This window comes from Hippopotamus amphibius, chromosome 1, assembly GCF_030028045.1.
Source record: "Hippopotamus amphibius kiboko isolate mHipAmp2 chromosome 1, mHipAmp2.hap2, whole genome shotgun sequence".
NCBI classification, from domain to species: Eukaryota; Metazoa; Chordata; class Mammalia; order Artiodactyla; family Hippopotamidae; genus Hippopotamus; species Hippopotamus amphibius.
In genome coordinates, this window is record NC_080186.1 from 81,402,975 (window position 1) to 81,416,383 (window position 13,409).

Here is a 13,409-nt window from a genome sequence, read left to right on the forward strand (position 1 = left end):
AGGTTGTAGGCAGTGCATGGAAATCCATATGTTACACTAATGAGATTCTTTGGTAAATGAGCCACTTTGTCATCACTTTAGTTTGTTTTTATCCTTTGAAGCATTTTCTTTCATCAACATTTACACACAGATCTTTTTTTTAACCATATTGTTTCACCTCATTTTACAGAGGTCGATTTATATGTTATTGCTCAGAGGCATAAATAAAAAATATTTCATCTCATCTAAGATGCCATCATTTGTAAGAAATCCCATTATTTTACATGCCTTTAAGAAAGAAAAAACAAAAAACAAAAAAAACCCTGTGTATTAAACTACAACATCCTGTCAGTTGAAAGATTGAATGCCCAACCTCAGAGATACTAAAATATGGGCCAAAAATGTGCATCTTAAAATTGATGAAATATTGTGTTAATTTGGTTGAGTCACTTCCCCTTGAGTGTAAGCACTACTGAGGAAAGAAATTCACTTTTGTCATTTGAATTTTGTTGAGGGGAGAGATAAAGAGATTGAGACAACTTGAAATTTAATTTGACCTCATGTTCTGACAGTGTTTGGTAATTAGTGTTCAGTGAAGACTATGTGTGCTTCCTTTTATGCAGTAAGCAGTTAGGCTCATGAAGTTATGTATAAATCAGATCTTACCTGAAAAATGCCAGGAAGAATTGATTACCTTTGTTTTAAATCTTTCTGTAAAGGAAAGAATTCTATAAAATATAAAATTCTACAAAACAACATATTTTGATGAGGTATAAAGCAAGGTATTAATAAACCAAGATTTTTTAAAGCTAAGTATATTTGTAAAGTTTTCTGCTTTGCCTCTTACTGTGTAGTTAGTTTTATGTTGATTAAACAGCTTAGGCTTTCTCTGTTCGGTTTTACATTGCAGTCCTTGTTTTGAGACCCAACTAGAAAACCTTCAGAATAAATGTTGCTATTGCATTCTCTTCCATTTCTGAATTAATTGCCACCTTTTGTTTTTCTTCAGATGAAGCCACCTCTGTAACATCTACCTTAGTTCTCCAGATTAAATGTGTATGACCTTATTAATACCTAGTATAGAACCTCTCATTTCTGTGGCTCAATTAAGACTTATAAAAAGAGACTTTACTTGGTTATCTATGAGTGATAAAGTTCCTTATGGATTTCCTAACATGAAATGGAATTAGGTGAAAAGTAGACCTAAAAGAAGATACATTGAAACCTCTGAGCAGTTTATTACTAGTCTGCTTGATGCTAAATCGACCCCTGAAAGGTATAATTTTCACTGGTTATGACATTAATATTCTGTCATCATGTTTACTGCATGGTAAAAGTCACACAGACTTTATTTTCTTGTTTATATTCTTGTCACTACCTGTCACTGGACCTTTAGCTTTGTAGCTTCTAAAATTGTTGCACGTTTTTTTTTGCTTTTCCCTTGTAAAACTTAAATGGATGCTTGCATTTTAAAAATATGATTGCTACTATTTGCTGCTTATTTGTTTTGAAATTTCCTTAATTAAAATGCTTTCTGTTTTCTCTTCTCTCTTGCCCCTGGTTGCTGACCCTACTCCCTACTTTTACTATTGTCTATTGTGGTAAGTTCCTATCTTGTGAATATTTTTCTTTTTTGACTCTGGGAAAACTTCAGTAATTTCATTTTTTCTAAAAGCTATGTTTCCTAGCTAATTTCCTAGTATTCTCAAAGAATTCTCACTGGATTGAGATCCAATAAGGATAACTGATACACTATAGAAAGGCTCTTTAAATTGAAACTCCCTCCCTGACTTAGAGGAAAGCTCTCTGGGCTTCTATATTAGCATTGTATTTCATTTTTTACTGTGCTTCTTGATTTGGTACAAATTGAGTTGGCAAAGTTTTTTAGGGGTGTGTGGGGGGGGGTGTAAAAGATAACTCTAAAACTTGATAGTAATCTGGTAAAGTATTTACCATGCAAAATAACAAATCATGAACCCTTCTTAAATCATGGTGACTGTTATCTGCTCTGCCAATTTCAGTATCTTAATAACTGTTTAATGTTTACCTTTATGTTTTCGTTTCCCAAACCCATTTATTTTTCTTGAAATAATAGGAAATAAAGTGTGTTTAGTAATTTCTTTCTTATGATTGTATTCTAAAATTATTTTTAGAAAAAAGAGAAATATTGAATTTCTGTATGGAAACCTACAGCCATTTCATATTTTGTGTGTATATATTTTATTTTAAAAGATACGTTTATCCGTTTATCAAATAGGGCAAAATTTGTATTCAGAAGTAAATTAGTGCAAGTTTATGTTTTTCAGATAATCATTCCCCAACCATTGATAATGTAGTCATATAATACTGTCTCCATTTTTCTCCTTAAAACCTTACAACATATTTCACTGTCCTCAGGGAAATACCACCACCCTATTAGGTATATAGTATAGTCTCCAGAAAGGCTTGAGAAGATGGGCTTAGCTTTTTTATGCTGAATTCTCTCTACTAGGTCACTAAAGAGAAGTGGGGTACCCTAACTTTAGAGATTGAAGCATGCCAAGTAACTATATCTTAACTCTTGTCATTGTATTGGATGGACATGAATATGAGCCAATATGTTGGTTTTTATGTGCTGAGAAGTACTAGCCATAGTTCTGGTGCAGTGGCTTATGTTGAATTTTTATAAGCTTTAATCTGTGCTAAAGCTGCATGAGATAAATTAACTCATCCAAGGGAGTAAAACAGCAGAATGAGAAACAGCAGATTTTAATAGGTGATTGGGGGGCAGGAGGCAGAAAGAAGGGCATAAAAAAATTCCAAGAGCATAGTCAAAACAAGTACTTTTACAACAAGTAGTTGAGTGGGAAAACATGACACTCCAAAGAAGAAACTAGACCAGTGTAGGTATAAAACATCCATGAGTATTTACCTCAAGAAAGGTGAAGAGGTGAAGTTAGATATGAAGAAAGTTAAGGAAGATAGAGTAAGTGAGAAGAACTTCTCTATGAGGAGGTACTTTCTGATAGTCGGTGACTCCCTAATAATTGGTGTAGACCCATGACTGAGCACATGATGATGCTGTACCACTGATTTGGTTCTGCCCTGTATGTTGCTTTTGGTGAGAAAAAAATATGGACAGCAAACATTTACTTTGTAGATGATATTGGACATGATTTCTTTTTTTCTATACTGGAACATATAATGGTTAAAATTGAACTGATGAGAAATGTAGTAGGATCTGTCTTAGAAGACTATATCTGGTAGGTAAACCACCCATCTGATTTTCATACTGGAGTTTACAGGAGGGAAATGCAAACATGCAGTAACAATTACAGTAGAGGACAGTGTTGTAAGATAGAGGAAGACAAAGCATAGGCAGGGAGGTACCCAGTAATTCTCAAACAACAACTCGAGGAAATTCTAAAGAATTCTCAAGGAAAACATCAGAGAAGTGAAACATGGTTCAGGGATCATACTTATATCCTGGTGTTTGTATACCAGTATATAGAAATATGAAGATCACATAGCTTAATTAAGAGCTTGGACTCAGGTGTAAAATATATTAGGATTTAACTCTTAGCTCTGCTGTTGACTGGCAGTGTTACCTTGGGCAGATTACTTTTCCTCATCTCTAAAAAGAGGGTAAAAATAATTGTAATTCATAGTTGTGATAAGGATTGTAAAGTGAATAATCAGTGATAAGAATTGTAAAGTGAATAATCAGTGTCTAGCACATAGTAAGTACTTTAAAATGTTGGAGATTATTATTTTTATTATGTCATCATCATCATCATCACTATTACTTGAAATCTTAACACAATTTAGCTATGAAATCTAAGAGGTGTTATGTTCCCAGGTCGAAATCTGTGACTAAATAAACTGATAAAAGTGTATGTTCTTTAAGAGGAATAACTATAATAGAGAAGGAGATTATCACTGTGTGAAATACTGGTATGCCTATTTGAAAACCAGTTAACTTGAAGAAAGTGTTACCAAGGCCAGGCTTGCTCTGCTTGCCGCATGACAGGCCAGTAAGTCAGGAGACAAGGTGTTGAGGCAAGAATAGTGATTTTATTTGGAAAGCCAGCAGACCAAGAAGATGATGGACCTCTGTCCCCCAAAAGCATCTTGTCAGGGTCTGGATGCCAGTTTCTTTCCTAGAACAGAGAGGGGGAGGAGGTGAGGAAATAAAGTAAAAAGGCCATTAGTTTTACAAAATATCTCCTGGTTTGGCCAGGACCAGGAAGGGGATGTGTTTATTTCTTCTTCTCTGCAGCCATTCACAGGTGGGCAGGGTCAGATTGTCTCCCTATGAGCTGAACAAAGGCATGTTAGCTTAACATTCAGGCAGGGGGGCAAGGTTCCCTGAGGCAGACCATTATGTGTGATTATGATAACAAAGGCAATGAAAAGCAAAGATTAAAGTAAAAGAAACAGACCCAACATGGAGTCAGATTTTGCTCTTGCCTGTTACAGAAGCATAGTGGAGAACTATGGGTGAAGATGGAAGAGGTTTTAGAAGTGATGTCATTATGAAAATATACAAATAGCCCAACTGAAGTTTCCTGCTAAATAAAGATGACAAAACTAGAAAAAACTTAAGGAGTATTTGTCATAAACAGTTTCACCCACTAGACACATGGATAGATGAGTAGATGGATTTCCTTGTCTGGCACATAGTTCCATCATATACATGACGGTGGACTCAATAAGAACTGCTAAGGAAGAATAAATTGGAGTGTGGGAATGATGGGACATTCAGAAAGAATTCATGACATTAAAGGAAGGTAATGCTAGAAATATATAAGCTAGATTGTAGGAAAGTGTTTTTTTTTTGTTTTTTTTTTTTTTTTTTTATTCAAAGGAAAAAGTGTACTATCCTGTGGTCCAAAACTCTGAAGAGGAAATAAGATACAGTGATGTTTTTCTTGAAGATAAAGCTATATGATTAGGCTTTCATGAATATGATACAGTCAGTGGTTTTACACTAGAGAACTCTTTTTAAGTTGAAAATAAATTACTGTTCCCTCCCCCACACTACACACACATTCATTTTCAATTCTATTAACTCCTTTCTCATCTTATCTCCTCTGATCTCCTCCCCCTCGCACACTCTGCTTTAGCCACTCTGGCCACCTTCCTGTTCTTCAAACACACGAGGTAGGCTCCTGTCCTAGGACCTATGCACTGGCTCTTTCCTCTGCCTAGAATGCATTTCCCACAGAGATCCACATGGATGACTCTCACACATCCTTCACATCTTTGCTCAGATGTCACCTTTCAGTGAGACCTGCCCTGACCACTCTGTTTTGTTCACTAATTTCTCACCAATGTCTAGAACACTTTGCTGACACATAGTAGGCATTCAGTAAGTATGTGAATGGATGAATGTTTTCCCTCACATACATTCTGTTTAATGACTTTTTATCTTCCTTTTTTTCTTCCTGTCCCTTCCTCCGCCCTCTCTTTCTCCCCTCCTCCCTCCCTCCCTCCCCAGCTCTGTTTCTCACCCTCTCCCTTCCTCCCTCTCCCTTCCTCCTTCCTCTGGAATGTCCTTTCCTTCCCTCCCACATCCACTTAGCCATTCTTTTAAATTGTAGAATCCTGTCTGTGTGTCACCTCTTTTGTGACCTGGCTCCAACAGGATTTATCTTTCCTTTCTCAATACACTTTTTATTATAGCATATAACCCTTAGTACTAAGTACTGTAATTATTTGAATACATTTTTTTACTTTCTTGAGGAGCCAAGTCTTATTTATTTTTATTTTCCTGTTCCTGAGGATGAACAGTGGCTAACACAATATAAGCGCTCAATAATTTTTTTTCCTTGAACTGGATGTCAGTATGAGAAATTAAAGAGTTTAAAATGGTTGTTCAGTAACTAGTTCAGTTTTAAGTTCCTTTAATAAACTTCAAGTCTACATCCAGCAGTGAGCCCACTGATCTCTACACTGATTATATCACATCAGCAATATTGTGTCTATTTCTGGGATACCACACTTTAAAAGGTGGCATGAAAAAACTAATAAAATGAAAACAACATAGTAATTCCTATCATATGAAGATGATTGAGTTGAGAACTGGAAAGTTTAAGAGAAACAAGTTCTAATAGCAGTCTTCAAATATTTAAAAGGTCGTAATATGGAAGATTGGCATAGGGTTTTACATTGGAGCACTGAGAGGAGTACAGCCAGAATAACAGTATTTTAATATTTGTGGTTTTAAAAAATAAATATGTACATGTATAGTATTTTGGAAAAAACAGTTAGAAATTGTTAATTTTCTCAAATGCTTTTTTTATTTTCCATGCAGTGGGTCCTTCATTTCTTGATTATATGAAAACATTATTATATTGTTCCATTGGCTTATTGATGCTTTTAATCAGAATTTTGATTGAATATATTTTGAAATAACTGAAAAAAATTTTTTTGATTAGCAACCTCAAGTTTCTTTAGCTCCAAAGACATTTTTCTTTAAAACTGTATTTCTTCTGGACAAAAATGTGGGGATATTTTTAGTCACTGTATTTTTTTAATTATTATTATAAGGCTGGTAAACTGAGAATCAGAATTTCCCACTTTGCTTTATTATCTGTTTCATTTGTAACTTACTTTACATACCCTTTTGCCTTTGCAGTAAGAAGTCAATATAGGAAAAATAAGTATCAAACTTACAGGCTTAAAGAGAATTCAGAGGTATATAAACACTCATGTGTGGCTATGTATAGGGTCGCTACCACAAAATCCTTCTGAACATCTTTGTAAATAAATTGCAAGAATTGAGTAGAAAACTTCCAAGTATATTATCTTTATTGAGGGCATTTGTTTTCAAATGTGCTGTGTAAGAGTTAGGGTGACCTTAGTGTACATTGTACTTGGGATGAATGTGTGGTTAATGTATGTAGTGGGTGGTTTGGGGGCTTTAGAAGAACCAACTCTTCTCAAAATTTTTCTTCTTTTTATCTTTCATTTATACATTTTTTTCTTCCTATTTCATTTTTAGTTACTCTTCCACATATCAATATTTTTATCAGCAGAGGGATACTAATTGTAAATATTTTGCTTCAGTGTTTCTGGATGGTCTTGACATTTACTGACCATCTGTTCTGTGCCAGGTGCTATACTTGGCTCCTAACTTTATGATCTCATTTAATACATGTAAAGAGATAATATAAAGGCTAATGGTAACTGAAAATGTTAGTGTTGTTTTTAAATTTGGTATGCTCTAATTTCAGGATAATTAAAACACAGTTTGTTTTATACCAAGCAACTTTTCTTGCAGTAAGGAAAATGATTTATCTCAATCGTGTGGACTTAAAAAAAAAAACACATAGACCTATGTGAGACCATCACTTGGTACAGTCCTTGAAAACATATGCCACATGTGATTTGGTAAAAGCCCAAATTGCACAATGTTATTTGTTAGAAATAATGAAAAAAAGAAAGATTACTGTTTTTACTTTTATTTGAGAAATAATAAAATATTGTAGTTTTGAGTTAGACCTTTTTGCAATGTTTTGAGAATTTTCTACTATAGCAATCTAAACAAAATGTGTAAAACAAAAAGACTTTGTATTAAAGTTTCTTTATTTTCCTATACCTAGGATGGTAAGCGGATGTTTGGCACCTATTTCCGTGTTGGTTTTTATGGAACCAAGTTCGGGGATTTGGATGAACAGGAATTTGTTTATAAGGAGCCTGCAATAACCAAACTTGCAGAGATATCTCACAGATTGGAGGTGAATGCGGTGGTGGTTCATAAAATATCATCTTTAATTTGTATTTTCTGTGATGAATAGACTTTTGGATCCAGATCTAATCATTTAATAAGTCTGATACTGCCAAATAAACTACTCCTTTCGAGTATAAGGATTTTTTGATAGGTACAGTAATAGTCTTTTGATTTTTCAAATCTTTTATGGCAACAGTAAAAATAATATTAACTTGATTTTTTTTTTGGAGGGCCTATTTTCACACATATTTTAGAAACCCTTTATCTTTCAGAATTACTGTGATTTGTGGAGAAATGGTATTATCCACATTTTGAAAAAGGTATAAGGAATTAATAAACATGGAAGGAGAACTAGAACCCCAAGGTATTTCTGACCCAAGTGCATTATCTTTTTGCTTAACCGATTCCCAGTGAACTAGAACTTGAAATTATACTTTAAAAACACTTCTTAGAATCCCTTAACCTTTATGCAGCTACTTAATTTTCACAACAAATGATTAATTTTAATGTTTATGAGACTAACCAATCTTTTCTGCTATAGTTATCCTTTTCAACTTTTTTCTATTCTCATTACTCCAAGCGTGGTCTGTGGACAGAATCTGCATTGACTTCACCTGGGAGATTGTTTGAAATGCAGAATCTCAGACCTTACCCCAGACCGTCTGAATCAAAATCTGCATTTTAACAAGATCCCCAGGTGATTGTTTAGACATAAGAGGTTGAGAAGTGCTCTAGGCTAGTCTGTGTTCTCAGCTGATGTTAATATCTTCAATGTTATATTCTTATTAGTGATTTCACAGGGCTCAACTTCCATAAATTGGTATAAGTTGGACTTTTTGTTTTTCAAGAACCTATTAAGTAAGTCTTATTTCCCAAACTTAGTCATAAAAATTATCTTAGAAGGAGGAGTAGCTGTTCTCCTTTGAGGACTGAGCTTTAATTTTTCCTTTTGAATAGCCCCACCCTTTGCCTATGCCGCTACTCAGTGTCATATGGACAAGTCACTACATGCTTGACCCAGGGTTACCTTTTCAAAATCTGAACCTATATAAAGCTTCAACAAGTCAATGCTTTTATTTGAAAATTCTAGAACATTACATTAGTCATTCAGAATGCTTGTTCATTGACTCATGTCTGCAAGAAATTAGGCTACATCAAACTCAATGAAAGTTAATATCCTATACTTCAAATATAGTGAATTTCTTTCGTCTCTGCTTTCTGTTGCCTTTTTTTTTTTCTTGAGGACCTCTTGTGGAATCCTGTATCTTCATTGGTAAAATTTTTTTTTTCCTTTTTTTTCTATTTTGTGTTATTTAAAATGAGTGGGAATAATATCACATAAATATGGATTAAAGCCATGCTAATTTGGTAGACTAAATGTAACTTTTGTGAATGTGAATAATTATTATTTTCTAACTATTGACATGGTTGTACAAGAGCTTACTAAATGGCCTGATTTTTCTCAGGAGTCTCCCTCAGAGGTCTTCTCTATTTTCTACTGCTGTTAACTTCATGTGAAAGATTTCTTTTTTTTATTATAGGGATTTTATGGAGAAAGATTTGGAGAAGATGTGGTTGAAGTAATCAAGGATTCTAATCCTGTAGACAAGTGTAAATTAGACCCTAACAAGGTATGGTTGATTAGACTATAGTGACGCATCAGTATATCTTTGAGACTGATTTTGTTGGAGAAAGACTGAATGATGATTTAACAGTGAAAATGAAGGACTTTTTTCCTTTCTCAGGCATATATTCAGATTACCTACGTGGAGCCATACTTTGACACATATGAGATGAAGGACAGAATCACATACTTTGACAAAAATTATAATCTTCGTCGTTTCATGTACTGTACACCCTTCACTTTAGATGGTCGTGCCCATGGGGAACTTCATGAACAATTCAAACGGAAGACCATTCTAACTACTTCTCATGCCTTCCCTTATATTAAGACAAGGGTCAATGTCACTCACAAAGAGGAGGTAGGTCTCGGAATAGGGAAATAGAATTACGGAGCAAATACATTGGAGCCATGTGAGAACAGTGTGAATATAGCATTGTGTATCCTTCCTTTCATGGTGACATACTAGAACTTTACTCATTTGTAAGTCATCAACTTTCAGCTTCTCTTCTAAGTCCCTAATTCACCCTCAGCTTATGCTTTAAAAAGTCGATTTTTTTTTCATTTAGTGATCCAAAGTTTTGGGATTTTATTATTAGATAATAGATTATAATTGGTCACCACTTTTTTCTTATTTTAATTAATTGTATATAATAATTAATTTTTTAATGTAATTTATTTTTTCATTTATGGCTCTGTTGGGTTTTTGTTGCTGCGTGCGGGCTTTCTCTAGTTGTGGCGAGTAGGGGCTACTCTTTGTTGCGGTGCGCGAGCTTCTCAGTGTAGTGGCTTCTCTTGTCGCGGAGCATGGACTTGGTGCAAGGGCTTCAATAGTTGTGGCACATAGGCTCAGTAGTTGTGGCTCATGGGCTCTAGAGCGCAGGCTTAGTAGTTGTGGCGCATGGGCTTAGTTGCTCCGCGGCATGTGGGATCTTCCCGGATGTGGCTTAAACCCACATCCCCTGCGTTGGCAGGCAGATTCTTAACCACTGCACCACTGGGGAAGTCCCTGTATATAGTTACATATAAAGCTCACTAAATATTTTTCAACCAATACACTGATGTTATTTCACTCAGATCATCTTAACACCAATTGAAGTTGCTATTGAAGACATGCAGAAAAAAACACAGGAGTTGGCATTTGCAACACATCAGGATCCAGCAGACCCCAAAATGCTTCAGATGGTACTCCAGGGATCTGTAGGCACAACAGTGAACCAGGTTGGAGCATTTGCTAATGCTGTGCGATTTAAGTTATAAATGGAATTTGGAATGATTTCATTATTATATTTTACAGAGATAAGAAATGTGTCAAAGCAAGAGAAAATGTTAGTAGTTGCAAAAGACACTGAAAATAAAATAAATTGAAAAACAAAACTTTTAGTATAATCTCAATTATTAAAAATTTTTCACACCTGTCTTCTATACTGCCTCTGTTTTTCTGTTCTGAAACATTCTATGAAGAAGGGATAGGTTCACTCAGAATGGCTTTTCCTTTAAAAGCTTGTATTGAAAGAATGTGATCTAAAAAGAAGGGCTCATTTTCAAAACTATGTGTTACACGCATTTGTGTGTATGTATATACTTTCTTAGACCCTCCCTGACAGTATCTTCTCCAGATCTCCTTCACAGTGAGCTGAGAAGAGTATATAAGTAATGTGAAATCATTTTGAAATTTTTAATAGTGTATGTACACAAGATGTTGTTGTTTTGTCATATGCAGATTAAAAGTCATCCTCATTATCTCCTTGTGGGGTTCATTCAGCTTCTTTAGCTGATAATTAGTGAATAGTCCAAGGTAAGAGAAAATCCAAAAAAGCTTCCAGTAAGATTTCATGTAATATATCTTACCTTTTTTTTGAGTTAGAGAAACGAAGCCAAAAAATGCCCTACCAAAACTAGAATAAAGATTTTAAGACCTTTACCCCCAAAAGTATACATGATTTGGAGGTTTTACTTCCAAATGACATAACTTACAAAAGATCACCTTTATTTCGCAGTATTAGGAACACATTTGGAATGCTGAGGGAAGCTGTTTTAGCAAAATCAAGTGTCTTATAATCAGTGGACTGACAACTGATTGTCAGTAAGTAGCCTGACATCTTTCACGTCTAGGATAAATTAAAGAATAAAAAATAGAAGGCAAAATGCATTAGTGAATACAATAGTCAGTCCTTTAGCTCCTACTCTTTTTCTTTGAAAAGTGAACTGAGACATCAGTTGCCGTGGGCAAGAATATAGATTGAGCATAAGGAAAAACTAAAAACGTATTGTCAGAATCGTTTCTGAAAAGTTTTAATATAGAAATAGACATATACGCATTAAGCTTAAATGCAGCCATCTTGGTGCTAAGAAAAATGGTTTTGGTAAATTCTATCTCTATGACTATATAGAAAACAAAACGTACTTTTTATTTTCTTATTTTACAGGGACCTTTGGAGGTTGCCCAGGTTTTCCTGTCTGAAATACCCAGTGACCCAAAGCTTTTCAGACATCATAATAAACTGCGACTCTGCTTCAAAGATTTTACTAAAAGGTATTCAAGGTTTCCTACACAAAGATACTCAAATTGAGACTGTCCAATACACAGTTTGATGTAAGAGTCTTAAGGGACTATTGAAAAGAGAAACTATAGGAAAATGGTTCACCATGAGAGGTAGTCTGTGTATAACTTACTATTCCTTATGTATATATATCCCTGTTCCCTAATACGCTATATAATGCCATGTTTTAAATTTTAAAGATTAGAAAAGTCTAGACTCAGGAAATTTTTTTTAACTTGAAACTATTATTAGTTTAACATTTAACTAGTTAACTTGAAAGCTATTATTTGTTGTGAGCATTTAGCATGAGAGTTTGTTTCCCTTCCCTCACAAAATATACAAGCAGCAAACTTGGAAGCAAAAAATTTGTGTTCAGATCTTATCCTTATCATTGTATGTCTCTTTTCCAGGTCACTTAACCTTTATGATCCTCAGTTTTCTAATGTATGAAGTAAGGATAATAATACTTATCTCACACAGGGAGGTTGTGCAAATTAGGTGAAATAATATATGGGTGTGTCAGGGTCCCAAAGAACACCCCCAGTTTTGATGATTTGCTAGGAGGACTCACAGGACTCAGCATATATTTGGAGACCTGGATATGATTTGTTACAGTAAAAGAGTACAAAGTAAAATCAGCAAAGGGAAAAGGCACAAGGGGTGAAGGCTTCAAAAGGTCCTCTTCCCAGTGCAGTCATAAAGGAGGTACTAATTGTTCCAGCAGAGTTGTGGCAACGTGTGAAATGTTGTCTACTGGGGAAGGTCAGTAGAGACTCAAGTGCCAGCCAGGATTTTTATTGGAGGCTGGTCACGTAGGTACCTTTTCCCTGACAGGTACCAAAATTCCAGACTCCCAAAAGGAAAGCAGGTATTTAGCGGAAACTGTAGTGTTTATAGTGTTCATATAAGTAGTTCAGGCACAGTGAGCTACTCTTATCCTCTGGATATGGTAGCAGCCCTTCCCAAATCCAAATTCCCAGGTAGTAACCAAGGGCCACCTTGCAAATAGGCCTTCTAAGGACAGCAGCCTCAGGCCTGCTGTTAACTCTTTTCTTCACAAATAATACTCGGCATATAATAAATAGGTGTTCAATAAATACTAAATTTTGAAACAGTAGGGAAAAATAGTCATCAACTTGATACTGATTCCTGCTTTAGTAACACTGTGAGCACAAAGAGGGAAGGATAGTTTTACTTAATGATGTCAGGGAAGATTTCACACAGGAATTAACATTACATATGGACCTTGAAGGATGAGTATTAATTTTTCAGAAAGAAAAGAGGGGGAAGGGTATACTAAAAACAAACCAACTAACCAACCTGAGCAAAGTTCAGAATCTGTTCTGAGAAAGATGAATAGTTTAGTGAAGCTGGAACTGTGAAATCTATGAAGACAAGTAGTCAAACACTGGGAAAGTAGGCTGGAGTTAGATTGTAATGGCCTTGTGTACCATTAAGTAAAATGACTTGTCACCTCACAAAGCAGCATCAGAACCATAGTCAGAACCCAGTCTTTGTCTCCCTATTATGGTTTCGCTTATCAAATTATTAA

The 13,409-nt window shown here is 35.0% G+C and overlaps 1 protein-coding gene across 4 annotated transcripts in view; it reads left to right on the forward strand.

The window, feature by feature from the left end:
* DOCK7 (dedicator of cytokinesis 7) overlaps positions 1-13,409 on the forward strand; it is a 208,065-nt gene that overhangs the window by 183,370 nt on the left and 11,286 nt on the right. For all 4 annotated transcript variants that reach the window (XR_009050226.1, XR_009050227.1, XR_009050228.1 and 1 more), the window contains 5 exons: positions 7,566-7,700; positions 9,235-9,324; positions 9,439-9,675; positions 10,392-10,535; positions 11,744-11,850. Coding sequence is in view for 1 of the 4 variants with exons in the window: in XM_057717585.1 (XP_057573568.1) it covers positions 7,566-7,700; positions 9,235-9,324; positions 9,439-9,675; positions 10,392-10,535; positions 11,744-11,850 (713 nt within the window). In the remaining 3 variants the exon portion in view is untranslated. The remainder of the gene's footprint in view (positions 1-7,565; positions 7,701-9,234; positions 9,325-9,438; positions 9,676-10,391; positions 10,536-11,743; positions 11,851-13,409) is intronic.